We start from the raw sequence: 22190 nt of genomic DNA, 5'->3' as shown, positions 1-22190 counted from the left end.
GTCAGTTTAGTCAAGAACAGACCTGACATGAAAGCCCTGGCCTATGTATCTAACTTCAGGTCATTTAAAATTCTTAATATGTCCTTAGCCCAGTATCGCTTTTCAGATCTAAAGGGAAGCAAAAACAAAATTGCCTTCGGTTAGCAGAAGTGTCAAGTTATTGCTCGTTCGGGTAACCAAAGAGATTGGGAGGCCCTCCGTACCCTTCCCTTAAAACATCCACACACACACACACACACACACACACCCCCTTCCACTTATTTGTTAAGTTGTGATGCTATCAAACGCTTCCCCCACCCCCGAAGGAATATATTTCCTCATTCTAGTGTCCTTTCCTGTGACTTGCGTCTAATGGGGAGGGGGGAGGGGGGGGTGAGACAATCTACCTTTCACCCGTCTTCCACAGCGCTTATAAGCTACTCCCTTACTAGCATTTTTTGAAATGATTGAATTTTATTTGGCAATATTTACATTAAAATTCAAATATGCACAAATTCAAGCTTCCGCTTTCTTCAGTCTCTAGGCACCTCAAGAAATTCCGAAGATTGGTAGTCTCTGGACGTACATTCGATCTATTAAACTTCGATTAAAATAATTATTATTTGGATGTATCCGTGAGGTCTGGGGACGAGACGTGAGTCTTTTGGAGGTCTGGGGTTGAGTAAGGACAGCGAGGACTAAAATTACCGCCATCCGGATTGAAAGAGAGCAGAATGTAAACAACAAGCTAACATGGAGCTATGGTTTGAATGGGAAGAAAATAATGAAGAACATTTGTCCTTTGACGACAGCGATCGCTTTGAAGAAGATTCACTTTGTTCCTGGGTTTCAGAGCCAGAAAGTCTCTGTGGAAATTGGCGAGGCTGGAAGAGAAATTCTCAAAATGGCGTCCAGTTTGGTTCAGACTTGGGTGAAGCGACAGTCGAAACTCTTATTGAAATTTGCGCTAGGACAGTAGCAGAACATTTTCCTTTTGAAACTGTTGAGTGCAAATTTCCTCAGATTCCTGAGCAGCTCCAGCAAAGAATCGCTTTTTGGTCGTTTCCGCTCTTTGAAGAAGACATTCGACTCTATTCGTGTTTAGCAAATGGCTCTCCGGATAAATTTCTGGAAGGGGAACAGCTTCTCAAAGTGCAGGCCGTTAAAGATGTACTGCAGATTGGTAAGTGAATTAAGACTTCGCCGGTAGCCTGTTTCACCTGTTTAAACCGAACTGTCGCAAGAAGGCTTTCCATATGTGCTACGCTGTAAACCATGTACTGAAATAGTTTGGTACCGAAAATGAATCAATATAATTGATGTTGGCCATTTGTAAACAGTCAGCTCTGTAGGGTGTATTTTCGATTTCAAGTTTGTTCAGTGATTTTATTTGTTTTTTTTTTGTTAGTAATCAAACCCACAGCGAACTTCATTTGTTGTATCGTGTCGGTGTGAAACGCTTCCAATAAAATCCCTTTGAACAACAACTCTTTATAATTCTGAGATCTGAATGCTTATTCCTCCTCACTGATGATAGTGCAATTTTAAATGACCAGTCCTTGACCTTGAGCCAAATATTGTCTTGTCCCACCCACTCAATTAGTGCATATGTTTCAGCATCTTCTTTCTCCATGAGGATGTGTGGGTAATGTGAGTAGAAATTTATTTTTGGTCACTCTTGCCAGAGCAAGGGTTAACTGACTATCAACCTATGTCAACAGTTTGTTAAGTGATTGTGAACCCTTTGTTAATTAGCTGACATGTACATATCAATTGAGTGTTGGCCAAGTTGTGAAATGATAAATCAAGTCCTGGACAAGCTGGCAATCGATACTTGTAGCAGATGAAAAACTTTTTACATGTTCATGCAGAGGAAAACTATGTTGAAAAATAAAATGAATGTGTTGATGATCACTCAAACAAAGGACATAAAAATGCAATGTCATTTTACCATGCAAGTAACATTCCTCTGTCACTACCTTTCCATACTTCACTACACGTATTTTGCCATACCTCACTTTTTCACCTTATTCATTGATGTCTTGACAGACAATGTGGAGTTACAGTTATCCACATATGCAGCTCAGACTATTTTTCTTCATAGGCCTCTTTTAAAATAGGTGGCATGATTATTTTCCCTTTACAAATACGCAGATAAGTTTCTTAACCTTGCTTTTGAGTGGAAATGGTATTGTGACCGAGAGCTTGGTAGACTAATATGCACACATGTTAAAAAAAACCAATAACAGTAATGCCTTTCATATATGACAGAATTTAGGAATAAGTTCCTTTTCCTCTTACTTTAGCATGATCTTCTCTTTGCAGGTTTTCATTTAAGTGGCACAGTTCACCAACCTCACAGTGTTTGCCAAAGCAAAGGAATATTTAATGTAGCCGTCACATTTGACAGAGGCCACATAACCTCTTGTAATTGTACTTGTGATCAAACTGCAACCTGGTGTTCTCATGTAATTGCATTGTGTCTTTTTCGAATACACTTCCCAAAGATGGTTTGCCTAAGAGCTCCAGTATCAGAATATTTATCTCGTTTGAGACGGGATCAGCTCCAGAAGTTTGCTCAGTATCTCATCACAGAACTGCCACAACAGGTAATAATACTATTGAATTTTCACTAATGATTTAAATGTTTTGATACTGTTACAGAGACCAGATCTTTGCAAGTGCAGACATGAGAAATAAAATGTTTAACTGTCAAACTGTCATCAATGTTGATTATGGCTTTTGAATTTGGCAGCCCATTTGGTTCACAACTTGATTTTGTTTGTTTTGGTTTTACACAAGCTTCTCCCAACCGCTCAAAGGCTTCTTGATGAGCTACTGTCTTCACAAGAATCCACCATCAACTCTGTACCAGGTGCTCCAGGTAAGAGTCAGTGGCTGTTTTTATTTATTGTTTGAACTAGTATTGTTACAGCTACTCCTTTTGTGGGATACAAGTTCACTGCAAGACTAACCGCTCCCCTCTCCCTTCAGTATTTCATCAGGTAATCCATAACCCATTTGCACTCCTGGGTGGAAAGTGGCATTGCAAGTGGGAGTGAAGTGTGTTTTCTTAGAACTCAGTACATGACCTTTCTATTTGGATTGCACTATGACAACTATTAAACCACTGTATCCCCATTTTTGGGAAATGTTATTTCTATAGACACTACAGTCAGCTGTCAAACTGATCGACAAAGCAGACTGTGTAATATTTGTTTACAAGATTTATTCACTGTGTTCGCCAAGATAACCAATTAAAAGTTTTTTTAATGCAGTGCATGGCAAATTAGCTATACAACAGTGCTAAAATGTCATTCATTGTCAAATAGACATCAAAACTATGACATTCTTGACAATTAAACAGCTCTAGAGAATGCTTTGCCTAGAAAGAATCCTCATTTATGCAGTGTATCCAGTCACAATTTGTTATTAGACAGACAAGCACACTTTTAAGAATCAATGACATCATTCAGTGTTTGAAATCATCTTTATGGTATTTGTTAGATCCCACAGCAGGGCCATCAGCTACAGATCATTCAAAATGGTGTTTGGATGAAAGTTCTCTCCATGAGAACATTAAAAAGATGCTTGTGAGATTTTGTGGCCCAAGTCCTTTGGTATTTAGTGATGTGAATGCACTCTTTTTAGCAAATACTGCTCCACCCACAGCTGCTGAATGGTGAGATACACATTGGCTTAGTTTTTAAATTTACTTTTAATTAGGTATGGGTTAATTTACTGAATAGCATGAAAATTTTGTGGTTGATTTATCTTGTGGATTGGCAATTTTTTCTTAGAACATATTGTTGCAGCTCTTGCTCCCGTTCTTAGTTTCAATTTCTGTGGGGAACTAACATTTGCAATTTTAATATTAAAAAGCAGAGCTGAAACAAGACTAATATGAAAAGAAAAGTAGTTTTTTTTCCAGTTTGTTGTTGATCTGCCCAGAGTGGAAATACTCAGTATACAATGACTTAAATATTTCCTGGAAGTTCACATATGAAGAATATTTAGTGACACATGGTTTGCACCCAGATTTTTTCTACAGAACTGAATGCAGTTGAGTTGCTGTGTGTACATGTGTATGCTTCAGCTTGAGTGTTTTTTCTTTTTTTTTTTTTTTTGGGGGGGGGGGAGAGTATTTTTTTTTGCTCAAGGATAATCAACCAGATCCACTAATGAGGTGCCTAACCTTTACATCAAAATAAAACAAAACCCTGCATCAGTTATTTTGTACCTCACTGCACATTTCTTTCTTTTTTTTTCCATGCATTTCATGTGCAGGTCAAATATACTCAGACCTTTAAAAGGACGAGAGCCTGAGGGGATGTGGAACCTTCTGTCCATTGTTCGTGAACTCTTCAGCAGGGGTGACATGAATGCAGTGAATCTTCTGGTTATTCTCACAGAAGAATGTCTAGCCAATGATCAGGTGCTAATTTGGTGGTATGACAGTCGGAGTCAAGCTTCAGGGAATTCCCCTTCTCATAGTTATGGAAATAATTACAGGGGGAACACCAATACTGCAAGCACAGAAGCAACTAAACATGCTTGTGCTGGATTTTGTGATGAACTTGTGGCATTGTGGAGACTGGCAGCTTTGAATCCCAAGTTGTCAGATGATGAGAGGGAAGAGATGAAGATGCAATTGCAAGAGTGGCATCAAAAGACTGTAGATAAAGGACAAACAGGTAATGGTCAGTTACTCTAAACATTTGACAATTAGTGGAAAGAGTTAAGCAAAATGTGAAGATTAATTAGTTTGAGAAAGCTGCAGGTTAAGGTAAACAATTGCTCAAGGAGACGAAGGCAAATATTGATATTTAGTGATAGCCAAGTTCCATAATTCTCTTATCATTCCATTTTGGAGGAAATCTGGTGGTCAACAAGTTCTTTGTCTTCCTTTATTTTCTTACCTCTTACCTTAGAAAATACTTATGGGGATCTTAAAAATGTATCAAAAATAACAACGTCAAACCCCAACATCAGGAGCTACAATCCATACTCTCTGTGAGAAGTGTATGGATTGTTTAATATCCCCTTCTATCCATTACAGAGAGGATTCAGGAGACCGAACCTACGGTTTATCGTCCTTGTCCGAGAAGACTAGAATGCCTCAGTATTAGCTTATTCTCCTCAGTAGTCTTATGACCCTGAGTGTTTGATCCAGTCTGGGGCTTGACCTCTCCTACTCCTGCACGGCAGTCTAGCGCCCTACAACATGGCCTAAACAAGTGCACTTATTTTTATTGAAAGTAATGAATTAATTTTACCAACAGACATGAGGAAGATACGAGGTTGATTGAATTGAATATTAGAGAATAACCCTGAATATCACGATTTCTTCAGGGCGAGGTGCCAGTGTTTCGATTCCACCTGCAGCAATTTCATGCTTTCCTGGTTTTCTTGCTGCAATAGAAGCTTGTTCTCTCAACTGGAAAAATGTGGATGTAGGTTTAGTTCCCAAAGAGAGAAATCATGAACCCCAGCTTTCTTCAGCGCTGAAGAGAGATACAGGGACAGCACAATCCTGTGGGAGCACAGAGACTGGACTTCATGAAAATGTCTTATCACCTATTGAAAGGTATGTGTAGCATTATAAGAATCAAATCCTCTTTGGTGTAGTTTCAGAGCTGCCTCAAACTATCGAAATATTGGCTCCCAAGCTACACAACCATATGTGTTTTTTTTCTTTAAGTTTCTACAGTTTTAACTTTATTTTTCACGTAAAAACCAGAATTTCTCTGGCACTAGACATGAGTTCATTTTTCAAGGAGACACAGAATTTTTTGGGATCTATCAATAAATTGCAAGAAAGGGAGGGATTTGAGATTGAAGTGAGATGCATTGAGAGGAATACAATATTTCAGTTGTGGAAATGGTGGTGAGCAGGACTTGGGGATCGAGAGGCCCTGATCCTGGCTGAGACCGCAAAATGGTGTTGTTTTCTTGTGCAAAATACTTAATTTTCACAGGGCCTGTCTTCACCCAAGTGAATTAGTAAGTCCTGAGAACTAGAAACTGGCCGGAAAACTTGAGAAATTAGGGGAGTAACCTCTGTTGCTCTTGCATCTTCTCGGGCGGGTGGGCGGGCGGACGGGAGTTACAACACTCCTTGTAGCTTCTTGCTCACAAAGAAGCTTACAAGCTCCGCACCGGCGGTTTGGGCTAGCGGTATGGGCCAGTAGGCGCGAGAGCAGACTTGAATATCTGTACACTGACAGTTGTGATTAATTTTAGCCCCATTGTTAGCGTCAGCCCGGGTACAACTGAAGAAAGCATCGGCAGCTCATCAGCAGATGAGCACAACCCAATTTTCGATGCCGGTGAAGATTTACAAGTCTTATGTGCACGAATGGAGGCTCTTCATGTCCATGGCTACAGTTCCCTGGCCGGAAAACTAGCCGTGAAACTTGCAGAGAATATTCTGAGCGATGATAGGAACGTCTCGTCCCATTTTAGTGCCAGGAGCAAGAGACTGGGTGTTCGCATGACATCGTTTACAAATACTATTCTGCTGAAAGCTGGTTTTCTGTGCAATGTGCTGGCAGAAGACCTGCACTGTCATCATTTAGCTTTCAAAGTCTGTATGTTAGGATTGGAAATGCCAAGGCAGCCAGCTAAGAGTAAAGCATTAGAGGTAATGACAAAGTTATTCTTCATCGCAGGTTAGAACACGCGAGTGTCGTTTTCTAACAAATTGTGTGAGTCGAATCTCACCATTATCTCTCTCATAGTGGTACTTGTTTACCCTTTTTGAACGGCAACAGTCGTATTGCCAGTCACCACTCGATATCTTACTCCCTTCGTAGAGAGGATGGTAATTTAGCTTCTCAAGGTCGAAACTTTTGTAAGGCTGAAAGTTATTGCAATCATCACGAATGATCATGGGATTCGTCAACACCTCCTCTACCAAAGTAATCACAATGACAAATCAGAGGAAAATAAAATACCCCAAAGAGCCGATGACAACTCAAAGTTTAAAAAAAATGTCAAGTGCCTTAAGCGCAGGAAAACGCGGCTGACCAGGTCGTTAGTGGGTGTAATTTTGCATTTGATTGGTTCAGAGAGTGGCACTTGTTGTGTGCACCAACCATGGAGCGAAGTAAAGCAAAACCAAAGTAATCCCTGATTTCTTTCGACACTCAATTAAAAACAGCTTTATATGAATTAATTACAGGTCAAACTGTTACATCAAGAATCAGAGTTGGTCAGCTTGCTAAAGAAACTTCCTCTTGGACCAGCTGAACTCGCTATTGTTAAGGAAAAGGCCGGGCTTCTTCATCAGGGTGAACTGAGAAGAGGAGAGGCTGTTCTGCCCATCATGTTGGCCTCATTCATCTTTGATATCTTGAGGTCAAGCGATACTGAATCAAAAGCTAAGCGGCAAGCTGCAAGGAAACTATGCGAAACAACTAAAGAAGACGAAGAGCTGGGATTTAAGGCTGCTCTGTATGCTATAGGTAGGTGAACAAGGGTAAATTGAAGGTCGTTGAATTAACTCCTGAGGTTAGAAAACTTCTATCTATTGCTGGGAAAATTACTTCGCTATTAAACAAATTAGCTTCATTTTGTTGCCAATATCTTTTGCATGGAGCTGTATGCAATCATGCTATTCACATAGCAAAGAAGGTTGCGCGATAAGATCATCTATTCACTGCATACCTGTTCTGACTAATGCAAAAATTGTCTCATTGCACATTTTTCCACTTGATCTTTTCAAAAGGGTTAACAAACAAGCACCAATTGTAAATGGTCTAGAAAGGTTAATTCACTGTGATTTCTATCTTAAGTTATGTTGGTTAATTTGAATATCCCTCAACGTTATCATACACTCAAATCAAATATCCTCAAAATGAAGAACAAAATAAATTTGACTTTGCTGTGACTCATTGACTCACCGCCCTATCTTTCTGAATGGAATCGGAGTTTGGGGATTTTGTGAAAAGAAGAAAAGAAAAAGCTTGGAGGAAAGACAATAACCGATAATAATTTCAGCCCATGTTCCTTCCAAACTTTAACAAACTTACCTTCGACAACCCCCCTCCCCTCCCCCTTTTCGGCAGAGGGGATCGTTTGCCCTCTGCGAGTACCCCGACCCAGTCTTTCTTTTAATTATCAATTTCTTACTTCTCGAATACTCTTATTAGGAATGAAAGGAAATGCGTTTGAGCACCACTACCCCATGTTATGTGAAGGCACAAGGCAACAAAGAGGCGACCTGGCACTAGCGTTACTTGTTTACTCAAGGGACGATCCGACGAAGATTCGCCAAATAATGGACGTCATTTTAGACCAGAATCGGTATGACCTACCGAGTGCTGCTGGTACGCCTCAAGATAAGAAGAGAGTGGAGCGATCTGATTCTCAGGATAATAAGGACGAGGGAAAGGAAAGCGAAGCATCTGGCACCAATGTTGTCAAGGGCAAAGCTACTATAGTGCTTCCTAACCGTAAAGCTAGGTAGGAAATTAAATTGCGTTTTGGGTTGGTATCCTCGAGACCTTTGCCACATGTTATACTTATTAATATAAATTATTATTGGAGAGGTTTTTCACAAAATGGTGCAGTCCAGTTCTGGTTTCTTCTTTATTGGTGCATCTTACTACAAAAGACAACTTTGCAGCCTAAGTCCTTTAAAATACTCCATTTTTCGACTCAGTTCTCTACTCCTCTTTACTTAACTTTACAGCAGGATTTGGTGTGAATCATGATTTACTAAACACAGGTGGTTTTTTCGTTGTTGTTTTATATTCCGATTTCCGTTCATTTGATCTTAACTCCCAATTACTTTACTTTTTCAATCCGCTCGACGTTCGATGGGATTCAACTGTATTATTTGCATCGAATTCACTGCATATTGTGTAGCTCCTTTTTCTCCCTTTTTCTTTCCTAACAATAGTCACCAGTCCTCCAGCACCAGTGACAGTGGTACAGACAGCAGCTGTAAAGATAGTTCAGGAATAGACAGATACAAACTCCGAGGAGGAAATGAAAGATCTTATGAACAAAGACTCTTAGCAAGTAATGCTTCGTTGTCATTGGATGAAGAAAGCGGAAATTCAAGTGGAGTTGATACAGATTCTGTTCCGGTCCCTCACCTTGGGCTGGCAGCGTACAAGGCTGATCTTCAGGGAAGTAAGCAGAATGACAAAGGAATCCTCCATTCACATGAAACTTTAAGCAAGGCTTCACCTAATTGTGAACCAACGCAGTGTGATCCGTTTATCAACAGCAGTCAACACTATGACGCTGCCAGTAACCCGTCTTCCGTTCTTCGACCAGATGCTGTTCCTCAGAGTAGAGAAGACCTCATAGATGTGGACCACCTACATAATCAAGTGCCTCTTGTGGAGGACTCGGATACTATTCCACCAAACCAAAACACTCAAAATAGCGGTGATCCTAACCTCTTTGCTCCGAGTGTCGATGTTCCACGTCCTTGCGAAGGAAATGCACCATCACAGCGCTTAGAAAGTGTTCATTTCTATTGTAATTCAAATGACACAGAAGCTTTTAATTCCTGTTCAAGCGACAACCCAGAGCTTAGCCAGAGGGTAATCCTGGCCAATCATGGCCTCTCGTCTGAAGGTGATGTGTCGGACATTGAAGCGGATTTTGATGAATGTCATAGCCGTGTTCAGCAAGAATTGTTTCACGAAATTGAATCAAGTCACAATTTGGTAAATGAGGGTGAAACGGAAGAAGTTGGAGCTTCGCCTTCAAGTGGTGCCGTCGATAACGAACTCTCAGAGACATCTAATGTATTCTTTCAAGTTGGAAATAAGGCATCTAGTTGTTCAGTTGCTGAAGGCGAATCTTGCAGTGGAGGAGATGCCGTTGTGATAGCTCCATCAGAAGTATTAGAAGAACAATCTAGTGAATCCGGCTCCAGAGGAAGCGTTAGCGCCGGTGCAGAGGATACTAATAGAAGCCGTCGTCGTCGTGGACGAAGGAGGAGGAGGGGAGGCAAATCAGCTCTGTATCAAGCAACTGAGGCTGAAGCTCATTTCATGTTTGAACTGGCTAAGGCTGTCCTTTCTAAGGCCGGAGGAGGCAATGGCACCTCTGTGTTCACACAAGCAACAAGCAGCGATACTCAAGCTGGTGCCCATAGAGTACTGCAGCTGTGTGCCTTTGAAATTGGACTTTTTGCACTTGGACTGCACAATCGAACTTCGGCAAATTGGTTGTCGCGAACGTACTCATCACATGTCTCTTGGATCTCTGGTCAAGCCATGGAAATTGGCCATCAAGCGATAACGCTTCTCCTAAAACGTTGGGAGGGTAACTTGACCCCCTCTGAAGTTGTGTCTATTGCTGATCGAGCATCCAGGTATAATGATCGCGCTATGGTACGTGCTGCGGCTGAACTTGGACTGTCGTGTCTTCACATGGCAACTACTCTCAATCCCGGGGAGATTCAGCGGGCCTTGTCTCAGTGTCGTGAGGAGGATGCCCAATTATTGGAACAAGCGTGTCAAGCTGTTGAAAGTGCAGCTCGGGGCGGCGGAGTGTATCCTGAAGTTCTGTTTGAAGTCGCTAAGCACTGGTACCACCTTCACGAGAAGAACCAAACCAACAATAGCTCAGCTTCCGGACCAGGAAATAGCGAATCAAGAAGTCGAAGTTCTTTGAATAGATCTTCTCAGTCTGTAGCCTCGTCTGGCCATTCTCCTCCAGTGAGCCCGTTTGTACCCCAGGTACCACAATTTACAATGCCTCCTTGTTATCCGTCCATACCTCCTCCTCTGTACACAACGCCCGAACAATACGTACAGCAGCAGATGCACCAGCAAGTCCATCAGATGATGGGGCATTATCCCCCCTATTTACCGGGGGCATCCTCAGGATACCGTTCATATTCTCAATCGCGATCCTTGACTGGGCCTCAATACTCATTATCAGGAGGTTACACAGGACCTACTCCTCCACCATATCAAGCCACCAATTTTAATTCAAGTTTAAGTCAGCATTTAAATCGCGTATCAGCCGGACAGCAAGGGATACACGTTTCGTATCATCTAAACAGTGCATACCGGGTGGGCATGTTAGCGCTGGAGTTCTTATCCAGACGCACCTCAGATGACCGACCTAACGTAAAATTTTCGCGTAATCCGAATTGCAGCGATGACATCAGGTGGCTGTGTTCACTGTCCGCTAGGCTCGGCAATTCGCATCTTCAGCGATTCTGTGTTGCTGCTTTGAACGCAGTGGCTAGCCCGTTTGTGCTACACGACCTTGCCTTGGAAGCAGCGAGACACATGGCGCGCTCTAACCCAGCGCAACTGACGGCAAATCTACGCTCTCCGACCATTAGTCCTTTAGTACAGAAGAGCTTGACTATGTATGCCCAGTGTGTCCATTACAACTTGTTAAAAATTTCCCAGAGCGAGTACGATGAGTTCGTTGAGCTGCTTAGACACGCTCGTGGAGCGTTCTGCATGGCACCGGGTGGAATGACGCAGTTTAACGAGCTCTTGCAAAGTATCCGGCGGGGGCAACCCAAAAAGAAAGAACTTTGGCAAATGATTATGAGTGGACTAGCCAAAGCCTAACTTGTGAGCATAAAACGCACCTAATGTTTGGATCAACTGTTCGGCACTGAAAGTTGTTATCTTTTTTCATCTCAATTATAGTATTATTATGAACACATTGAACTTGGTTGTAATCAAAGGAACACCAGCAAGGACTAGATGAAGAATGTTGTAGATGCAATTTTAAGCATTTAGGACGCTATATTTGGCATTGTTAGTTTTTTCTTGAGGTTGTTTAAAGCAATGTTCGGGCGTTTATACTGATCATATTTATTTAACCATGAGAGTCGTAAGAACGCTTCTCATTTTGTAATTTAAATCATGTGTAAAGATATCGTAAAATTGTTAGGGGCCGTTGTCATCTTTGTCGTTGAGATAAAAAAAATTAAGTATATTTATTGGTACACTTTATTTATTTTTGTCAAAAATGTCATCACTTATTATGTTGAATACAGTTCCTTAAACCGAATTGAAAAGCACTTTTCAAGCGGACGACTTCGCACTGTTGCCAGCATTGATAGATAGATTACTTAAAGTTCATGAATAAAGTCGCCTCTGCCAGAATACATCGCTATTAAGCTTTTGAAACCATTCTATAACTTAAGTTTGATGTCTCTCGTGTCTCCAAGGGATTCTGAAATATTCTATTGTCTATTTGGAAAAGAAAAAAAGAAACCCATGAAACCGGTGAGTGTTAAAATTTGACAGAAATGGAAGGATATTCTCGAATATCACTTACTTTCACCACACCTTTTTTGCATAGACCTCCTTCTTAAATGACGGTCGTGATTACTTTCCTTTCATTTTCATGACATTTTCTCACAAAAGTGAAGCGAAGAGTCTTATTTCTCTGACCTGCATGCACATTAAAGGACGGTAAACATTCCCGCCATTATGAAAGAGGTCTATCAAACAGTCCCATTGGCAATACAAAACATCTGATTCGCCGTCGATTCTTCTCGTCAATGCATTTTTTTACCCGCTTAAAGGTTTCGGTCATTCGAAGTGCGACGAGAGACCTACCCAGACAAGAGTGAGATCGTTGAAGATTGTATGTGAATATTCCGTAGTCCCAAAGCCAGTCTATTGTCTTCGCCATTGTTTTCTTTACCCAGGAGCGGTATGCTCAATTAATTTTGGTTTTGTTTGGAAATCTTGCTCGTTCTCTGTCAAGTATCCTTGAATACAAAATTTAAATAAATTATAAACGCTCCAACAATTTACATTCAGCACCTCAACTCTGGCACTAGCTCTTTTCAAAACAACTCGGTCTTAGTCTTCCCGTAACAATTGTCACGCCGGCAGTATATATACTCTGGTGAGGGCGAGTCCTTTCAGCAGCAACTTTTCGTAAAATCATTATTATTTTGCTTACGATGTACGGACTCAACTAATGCCATTTTGCAACCTGAACCTGAACCAGTAAGAAAAGATCAAAAATCTTGCGTGTGTGCATCATTTGCAATTAGTCGATCGAACATGGAAGCTACATCGAAAATGTTACTCCTTCTATTTATGGTTGCCTTCGAAGTTTTCGCAGGTGAGTGTTTCATCATTCTCTAGTGTGTTGCAATGTTACAAGTAACCTTTGTAGACATAGTACTGCTAGTAACTGTGTTGATTATCGAAGCTGCAGGGAGGTACGATCGTCTAACAAAGGTGAAAAGTGATGATTCTGTATGCCTATGATTTTGTCGAATATTCTTCTATGTTGCTGAATTTCCATCTTTGATATGGTAGCAAAGGTTGTACAGAGTGTGGTCATTTTTATTTATGCGGGAACTGAAGGCCTTGTTCACTTTTAACCTTTGCCCCAGTCAGAATCGATAGGAAAGATGCCAACAACAACAACAACAACAGCATTTATTTAAACACGATAAAAAAATTCAGCAAAAGCTGATGTGGTCGTGTACGGACAATAAAACTAAATTCCTAACTAAATCCAATAAAACTAAATTCCTAACTAATTATAAGAAGACTAATGTAAGATTTCTACATATTTTCAACAATAAAAATTCTACATAGTACATCATTATAACATACGTGGCTTAAAAATACACTTGAGTGACTTTTTAAAAGCCAGCTGTTAATGCAGATTATGTTTCATTTGCATTTTTATTATTTAGGTTATTGTAATTGTGATTTTGGAGAATATATCTCCCCTTCTTAATAGAGATGTTTCTTTTTCGCACATTGATCAATATTTGACGATATTTATGATCTGTACTTGAGAATTGATCAATGACGTACTTTCTTAAGGTTCTCAACTAAAGCTCTTTGCCATAGGGACTGTTATTGAAATTGAATTAATATGTTTATGCATCATGCAGTACATACGCATAAAGATATCTTTTTATCTGTCAATATTTCCAAACATTCGTACCAGTCCTGTAATTAAGAAATTCCATTTACATTAAATGAGTTTGTTTCTCAAGTTATGAGTAATAACTTTTTTAAACTATTCCAGTTATCTAGGCTGGCTGTTTTGGCCAATCTGACAAAATTGTTTGCAGATTTTTTTGTTGGTTTGTGTGTTTGTTTTCTTTTTTTAAAACATTGTCTAAAATTACATCAAACTACTTATAAATATTTAGCAGATGTCCATGTTGTCGGTTTCAGCTGCTGATAGGATTCCTATGGCAGATAAAAGAAAATATGAGATGTATTTGGAAAGGTTTGAGACCAGCCGTACCCACTACCGACCAGATGGAAAAGAAAATTTACAGAATGCAACTATTTTCATGAAGGAGAAGTTTGAAAGTGTAGGATTAGACGTAGACTTGCAAAATTTTACCACAAGTGACACAACAACAGGACAGGTAAGCTGTTATGTTATACTGATTGAACCTGCCCACATCCAACTCTTTTCAGAAGCTGTTGCAAGCAGATTGGCAGGAGAGCAGTTGGCCCAAAATAATATGCAAACAAATTTCAACTCTTTTTTGAGTACTTGTGTTATGCAGATAGTTTGAACTTAACTGATCTTCCTTTGAAACTTTTAACAATGAATTTATTTGCCTTGATGAAAAAGCAAACAAAAGGAAAGCAAATTGAAGGACAACCCTCTCTGTTTATCATGTCATTGTCAATTTCGACACCTTTTTAATCCAGGAGGTATACTCTAAAGGGGGCTCCAGAGGGTTCCCTCTGGCACTCACATCATTGCACCCTCTGACAAAATCTAGCTATGGCCTTGATAGTAAAGTATACTAGCTTTTATGTTTATATTCGGGTGACATGCAAGTTAAGGGGGCAATTTGTCAAACCCATGATAATTTCACATGACTAAGAAACTTTTTGACAAACTTAATGTACAGAACCGTTGTTAACCCTTTCACTCCCACAAGTGACCAAGACAGAATTTCTCCTAACAATATCAAGCAGGCAGGTGATAAAGAATATCAATCATGGGATTATTAGTTAATCCAATACCAAATTCTCTGAACTAACATCATAAGAGAATTGTATGGCAGATAGTAAGGAGAATTACTAATCAGATCTTGGGAGTGAAAGGGTTAATAAATGTCACTCAGACTTTTATCTTGGATGATACTGAGTAAATCTGTTGACTTGCCTGAATTTTGTTTCAGACTGCTAGTGGCACAAATGTGATAGGCATTCTTAAAGGTCAGTTCTTTGGTACTGCAAATGATGATGCCATCATCCTTGGAGCTCATCTTGATACACAAGGTCTTCAGCAGTATGGTGTTAACAATGACGGCTCTGGTCTCACAGCTCTTCTTACTCTGGCTGAAGATCTCACAGGTGAATTCTTCTATTTCCTGTTTAGCCATGTCCAACAAATGACCCATTTTACCTGTGCCATTGCAGTGCAATGGTATAAAATTTAAGTCAACCTTACCTCTACTGGGTAGAAATCCATATCAGTTTATTTGAAGGGGGTTGGGTTATGTCTTGCATATATGCTCTTTAATTTAAGTAACCTGTTAAATAATGGAACAATTTTTCTCATGATGTACATGCTATTGATGATGAGTATGATACAATTCCTTCATTTACCCGCATACTCTGCATCTTGTCAATCTGGTGAAAAAAGGTAGCAATTTCGCACATAGGTAGGCAAATGGAAGAGCCTGGTGCAGATACTAATTGTATGACCCAGCCCCTTTCAAAATTTCCAATCCCGGGAGTGATGGTGAGGTGATTTCTCGTCAACCAGAGCATTGATGAGGACAAATATATACGACATCCACGAGTTCTCATTTGATTCACTGGTAACACCAAAATTGTTTGCAATGTAGGGTAGGCACTAGCTAGAGAGAATTAATATTCAGATTGTAGTTGTGATAGGGTCAAGATTCTTACTTTTTTCCTCTGCAGGAAAGGACAAGTGTGTTCAGAATCACAGCATTATATTTGTTGCCTTTGATCGTTCTGAAACATTTAATGTGCAACAGGGCAATGCAGTATGCAACAAAAGCTGTGGAAGTAAGGCATTCGTTGATGGTATCTCTAAGGTTCTTCAGGGTGGCACAGTCAAGATTGCAATCATTATGGATTGTATATCAAACTTCAACCTTCAGAAGGACTCCCAAAGAGAATACAGGCAACCAGTAAAGGATTATTTTAGTACATTTGTTGAAATGCAGGGGTTGATTTATGAAAACAAAGGAAATTATCTGGCAGTGATTGGAAGAGAGGATGAACAAGATGCCATGAGCAATTATGTTAAAATGTTTGAGGAGGTTAAGACATATTCACAGTATGTGCCTGTTGAGTTCATGTGGAACTTCAAGGGAAAACCCACTGGCCTAAATTTGACAAATGTAGAGACAGCATTTGCAAAGTCAGACACTTTGAGGTGAGAAATAGTTACCACTTGGTCAAAGTCAGCTTAAAGGCCAAAAATCTACCCTCCCAATGGTTATTTATCTAGGTTTTAACAGGAAGAAGCAACAAGGATCACTGCAATCTCCCCTCAGTGGGAGACTAATTTGTGGCTGGCATTAACCTTGTTGGTGCCAACCCCACTGTAAAGTCCTGTGCCAATTGCAAATTGACTTTTTTCAGAATTCTGACATGTTTTACGTTTAGAGGTCAGGTTATCTTATATCTGTAGCAGAAACTTGACTGTTACTCTCTAAACTACCATATACTGATTACGTCATGTAGGCACACAAACTGCAAATTGCATGACATACTCAATACATCATGTGGAAAGTAAAGGGGTTAAAGCCCAAGGAAGTTTATAATGTGAGAATTTTATTTAAATCCAACCTAGAATTAAGGCAAATTCACTGAAAATGTCCATTTGAGATACATTGTTGTATTTTACATTTTATTTTTAATTTCATGTTAAAACTTTCATGGTCAGTATGACTGAAGTAGCCTATCACTGTGAAGCCAAAATAGAAATGGTTCAATCTTTACCTGGAGAACCATAACAGAACATGATGCTTTACTTTGTCTTGAGTAATGAAAATATGGTAGTACTACTAATATTCAACAATTCTTTTATCTTTAATACCAGTTTTTGGGATGCCAACATCAAGTCTATACTTTTGACTGACACCTGTTATCAACGAGACCCTTTGTATACCTGTAAGACTACTGTTTGGTGTGACAACTCAGCAAAAGCTTCACGCAACGACAATCTCGGCTTTGCATATTCTACAGCAACTGCAGCCAAAAACCTCACCAAGTATTATGCTTGTACAGACAGAGGTACTGTTAGCCAATTAATGACTATTCACTTATAAAGGGAAATTTGTGCAAAGATTATTTTTAAGTTTTGCTCAAATGTAAAATGAGATACAATCAAACTCGCAAGTAAAGGACATGTGTAGAAGATAATACCAGGGGGCTAGAATCAAGGTATGAATTGTAAATATAAGTGACTAGAAAAATTTGTTAAAAAAGAATTGCAACTCAATGTTAATCTTACTATGCATGCTTTGCAGATGTGAACGAATGTGTTCTAGGGAATGCTGAGTGTTCCAAAGATGCAACTTGTAAAAATACCTTTGGGTCTTACGAGTGCAAGTGCAAGGATGGATTCACTGGAAATGGCTTTTCTTGTAAAGGTTTGTAGCTGAAATGCTGGTTGATTGGTACCCATCTTAGGGTGACTAGAGAAACATTTTGTGGTGGAGGTTGCCAAGTTGATGACCAGTGTTAGACAGTCATGTGGCAAGTTGTAGCATTTATTGTAACCTAGTTTTTAGGTCCGAATCAAAGTGTGATAAACATTTTCATAAACCAATTTGCCTCTCTCTTCCAGATTTCCATAGCATTAAGTCTTGATGTTGCTTCATGCTATGGTCACATAATTGTCCAAAGACAAATGCAAGCAAAAAAAGTAATACTGTAAACTCCAAAGACAGGTGGTGTGGTCAGCATTTTTGTGCATTGCATAGTATAACACAACTTCATTATTCCATTCTCTAGTAGCAAAATTAAATTACACTCTACCATATCAATGTATTGGCTGGCAGACGGGATGAGAGTACAGAAAAGTTCCTACTGCAGGATGTTTTCTGATTGATCACCATATTCTCTGATAAATTTGGTTACAATTATGAAGAGATGAATGAATGGAAGTTAAGAGAATCAACATTAAGCTCTTGGGATGTAAAGAGTAAATTTTAAAACCCTTCAACAATCCTTCAAAAATTGCTCTTGTTTTTTGCTTCATACAGACATAAATGAATGTGCAGAGGGAAGCAAGTGTAACAAGGACGCAGTCTGCACCAATTCCCCAGGTTCATACCACTGTAAATGCAAGATGGGATTCAGTGGGAATGGCTTCAATACTTGTGTTGGTGAGTTTTAATGACTTGACCTAGGAAAACTTTGACTTTTATTGTTTTTTATTATTATTGCGTTATGTGTGTGCTCAGGGCAAGTGGCCCTTCCAGCCAGAACTTATCGTGGTTTCCATAGTGTGAAGCAACAAGAAGTCTTACTACTCCCCTCTGGTTACTCACAGGGACGAAAAGTTGTTACCTTCACGGGGGAAGAGTTGTTACCCTTGGGGGAAGAGTTGTTATTTTCAGGGGGGAAGAGTTGTTACCCTTGGGGGAAGGAGTTGTTACCTTCAGGGGGGAAGAGTTATTACCTTCAGGGGGAAGAGTTGTTACCCTCGGGGGGAAGAGTTCATTTAACTCTAACATTTTTTTCTTTCCTTATCAGCCTCTGGGACTGGAACTGCAGCTGCCGTATTTTTACACGTTGTGATGCCAATTGTTGTAGGCCTTCTAGAATTTACCATGTAAAGTGTGTCAGGGCACATATTTTTTAGACAGGAGGTCATTATTTATTGTCTGAATATATTTAAATGCACACAGATTTTTAGTTATTACGTAAACTTACTTCCAAAATTTTATCTCACTATACCTCTATAAATTACAGGCGTGTACAAATTCATTTTTTGGTGGTTTATTTTACTTTTTATTGTAATTTATTCATTTCCTTTAGCTTTTATTTTAAGCTGTTTTATCTCTCTCATTCCGTGGAAAAAGCAAGAGTTTTAATTTAGAATATGAATTGAAACCTGTTGTGAGTGTGGTCTCTAAGGCATTGAATTAAAGAATTTTGGTTTTTCAACACCTTATGTCTACTACATCCCTTACCAATAATTGTTTTAGGGTAAAATTTAACATGCACATGATGCATATTGTTACAATCGTGGCCACAGTTCCTCTTCCGTACACTGTATAATGTAATTGTTTTTCTGAAATAGAAATATTGCCAAGGACGGTAGGCACAAAGGTGCCGCTTGTGATGTACGTCCCCGCTATTTAACGTTGTAACTGCCTTACTGGAATTCTGCCTTTCGAGATGGCTTCAGAATATTTCTTTGCCGCTCTTGCTTTTTTGTAGAATTTGATTCCTTTCCTTTTTCTGAGTTTTCAGTAACCGAGTGGGAGATTTCTCTACTTGGCATTCGTCAGAGTTTTGCAGCCGTGGTTTGGAATGTTAGGCAACGTTCCCTCCAAGAGAACGGCCGCTCCCGACCAAGAAATTTTCCTGCGCGAGTACTTTCTTACTACAAGAATTATTTGTAGCGTTACCTTTGGCTTCCTCACGAGAAAGCAAATGAAGAATTTGGGAGGGGTTGTCTTCACAACCATTGATATCCATGACAAAACAATGTCAGACAAGGATCTTTTCCGATAAAATCTGCTCTCTCATAATATGTGTTTTACTTAGACATTAAGTTGTTTAGGGAGGGAGTACATTCAATGTATCTAGCATTGAATTAATTACTAATAGCAAGTCTCATCAGCATTTCGCACCTTCAAACGAGAAAATAACAAAATTTAACTTTTTACCTCGAAATTTTCTTTTGAGACGCACCAGAAAAAAAGGGGGTTTTACAACTCTGTTACAAGAAGTATTTTTAGAGCTTTGAAAGAGATTTAACGACAAATTTTACGCTTCAATAAATGACTTCTTAAGCGTTAAGCAGCGACAAAACATGTCTGCGTTGTATATGATCTCACTGAAATTTCCCTCTAGTGGACCCAGTGTAACTGGACGTTTATTTATTTAATGAGTTGAGGTGAAAGATGGTCGAAAGTGGTGTGTCGTCTTAACTTACGGCCCTTAATTGCTTTTCTGTATTGGTAAGAGACAAGCAGTTGCGATTAGTAATCGATAAGTATAGGACTAATCACTTTTGACGCTACTTTGAGTGCTCTGTGCTTTTATTACAGCGTGACGTTAGTACTTCCCTAATCGTAGCATGCGGCATTTGTTGAATGCAGTGAAGTTTGTCTTGGAATGGTCGACTGTACTTACTTCAATGTAAAGTGAGTCTTTCTTTTGTGTTTTGGCTCCATCACTATCAAAAGCATATCAGGCTTGACTAAATAGCATTGTTGTTTTTTGTCCCAAAATCTTAGCCGTCTTTCAAGCTTATCTTTCCACCTTCATCAGTGACCTTTCTTGTCATCTGTCATGATCGCTTCTCTTTACTTCTTGGAGGTATTTTTGAATATGTGTCTTTTTTTTCTAGATTTTTTCTAGATTTGTTCGTTTTTACAAATCAAACTTGCCAAACTCTGCGGGAAGTCCGTGTCGTTTTGGCTTTTTCAGAATTAATATTTCCAGTCTTTCAAAAAGAATTCCAGACAATTAAATTCAAATATTTTTATATTGATGCATTTAATTTATCATCGTACTGTTATTAATGAAACTCTCAGTCATTTCTATGGCAACAATAAGCATATTGAAAATGCTAGTTCCATCAGATTCTAAAGCAATTCCTTTTCCAAATATAGTTTATATTAGCACGACGTTTGGAAACTTATCGTTAAGTAATCTTCAAAATATTCGTCTGCATTTAATTCATGCGCTAAAGTTGCATGGTTAGGTCCAGATTTCTTTTGCATGAGGAGCTTGAAACATTTCATTCTTTTGAAGTAGCCCTTATTTTAAAAGAGAAAATAATGCCCCATCATTTCTCTCGATTTTCGTAATCTCAAAAAAATGGTTCTTAAACTCTTTTTTCCATATTATTGATGACAGCAAATAAGATCATCGAGTCCAATATGTCATCGACGCCCGCTCTGATAAATTCGATAAATTAGTGGAAAATGGAATCTTTAAAATAATATTTTGGGGGTTTTTTACGGTTTAACGATTCTCGTTGAAATTATCCATTTCTTCGCTAAGTTACACCGAGTGATTTCTTCTTTTAGTAAAACGACGTGAATCGTTAAATTGAGTCATCTACGTTTTATATTAAATACGCTAGTTACTCGTAAGAGTACACATGAAGTTATTACATTTCTTCGAGGACTAAGTGTTCTTATACACTCAGTTTAAAACAAACTTGCTTTGGAAATGCTCCTCAATAGAATCCTGATTGAGGAACACTTAACAGCGCCTTTTTCGAAGCAAACTAAAGTTCTGAGCAGATATAGCAAATGTGATTAAAGCAACGAGCTTCTCTGTGAGAAAAATGGACAAATACCCACTTTCACTGCCTCCAACGTCCTTCCTGAGGTATGGACGTGGGATTAAAACTAGCTGTATCTTGGTGACTCTAAAATCAGGCTGAAAATTAGTATCTCCTACTTGTATGGCTACTACTTACATAAGTCTTGACTAATACTGTAGTTAATTCATATCGAGGCAAAGCTAAAAGATTCTTCGGAAGGCTGTACGTTGGTGTGTTATACGAAAAATATAGAAGTATTCCCATATCGATGTGCATCAATTTTCTGTAACAAGATGAAACTTTTCTTATAGGACTCACCAGTCTGTTGCTCCTTGCTGAAACGTTGAAAAAAACACAGAAAGTTTGAAAACGCTGTGATAATGTGTCACTTTCTGAAAATCTTCATCAATTTCTCTCAATTAACAGGTCGTTTGGTAAACTACTTATTTCAGAGAAAAATCAATGGCTACTTACAGCAGCAGCACAACCCGTTATGAAACAAACAACGGATACTGGATTACTTTGCCTGCCTTTCAAAAATTAAAGCGCTTTTTCTGACAACCGGGTCCCTCTATTTCTACTTCGTTGTTTATACTTTTTTATCCTACTTTCTCAGTGTTATATCTGTATGCTATATTTCAATTTACGTCATAGTTCGTCGCAGTCGTCATCCTCAACACCATGTTGCAGATGGGCTGAAGGAAAGAAGACTGACGAGTACATTATTTCTATTCATCCTTGGATCTTTGTTAACTTTCCTGCCG

The 22190-nt window shown here is 39.2% G+C and overlaps 2 protein-coding genes across 2 annotated transcripts; both read left to right on the top strand.

Annotated features, from left to right (window-relative positions):
- Window positions 1-683: 683 nt before the first annotated feature.
- On the top strand, window positions 684-12065 carry LOC131799423 (zinc finger SWIM domain-containing protein 8-like). The gene is made up of 10 exons (XM_059117148.2): window positions 684-1162; window positions 2305-2588; window positions 2782-2863; window positions 3487-3661; window positions 4267-4673; window positions 5332-5566; window positions 6223-6622; window positions 7163-7445; window positions 8133-8445; window positions 8885-12065. The coding sequence occupies exons 1-10, from the start codon at window positions 733-735 to the stop codon at window positions 11538-11540; spliced, it is 5265 nt and encodes a 1754-aa protein (XP_058973131.2). The 5' UTR covers window positions 684-732; the 3' UTR covers window positions 11541-12065.
- A 749-nt stretch (window positions 12066-12814) lies between these two features.
- On the top strand, window positions 12815-19087 carry LOC131799414 (uncharacterized). The gene is made up of 8 exons (XM_059117140.2): window positions 12815-13059; window positions 14139-14338; window positions 15110-15284; window positions 15861-16341; window positions 17011-17204; window positions 17441-17563; window positions 18179-18301; window positions 18672-19087. The coding sequence occupies exons 1-8, from the start codon at window positions 12999-13001 to the stop codon at window positions 18752-18754; spliced, it is 1440 nt and encodes a 479-aa protein (XP_058973123.2). The 5' UTR covers window positions 12815-12998; the 3' UTR covers window positions 18755-19087.
- Window positions 19088-22190: the final 3103 nt, after the last annotated feature.

This window comes from Pocillopora verrucosa, chromosome 3, assembly GCF_036669915.1.
Source record: "Pocillopora verrucosa isolate sample1 chromosome 3, ASM3666991v2, whole genome shotgun sequence".
Taxonomy (NCBI): Eukaryota; Metazoa; Cnidaria; class Anthozoa; order Scleractinia; family Pocilloporidae; genus Pocillopora; species Pocillopora verrucosa.
Note: the sequence above shows the minus strand (reverse complement) of the source record. Positions and strands in the feature narration are given on the sequence as shown.

Coding starts and splice junctions, on each gene's coding strand:
- LOC131799414 (XM_059117140.2), top strand. CDS start 12,999: ATGGAAGCTACATCGAAAATGTTACTCCTTCTATTTATGGTTGCCTTC. Junction 15,285..15,860: donor TCTGGCTGAAGATCTCACAG/GTGAATTCTTCT, acceptor TTTCCTCTGCAG/GAAAGGACAAGTGTGTTCAG. Junction 17,205..17,440: donor TTATGCTTGTACAGACAGAG/GTACTGTTAGCC, acceptor CATGCTTTGCAG/ATGTGAACGAATGTGTTCTA.
- LOC131799423 (XM_059117148.2), top strand. CDS start 733: ATGGAGCTATGGTTTGAATGGGAAGAAAATAATGAAGAACATTTGTCC. Junction 1,163..2,304: donor TAAAGATGTACTGCAGATTG/GTAAGTGAATTA, acceptor TTCTCTTTGCAG/GTTTTCATTTAAGTGGCACA. Junction 2,864..3,486: donor CTCTGTACCAGGTGCTCCAG/GTAAGAGTCAGT, acceptor GGTATTTGTTAG/ATCCCACAGCAGGGCCATCA.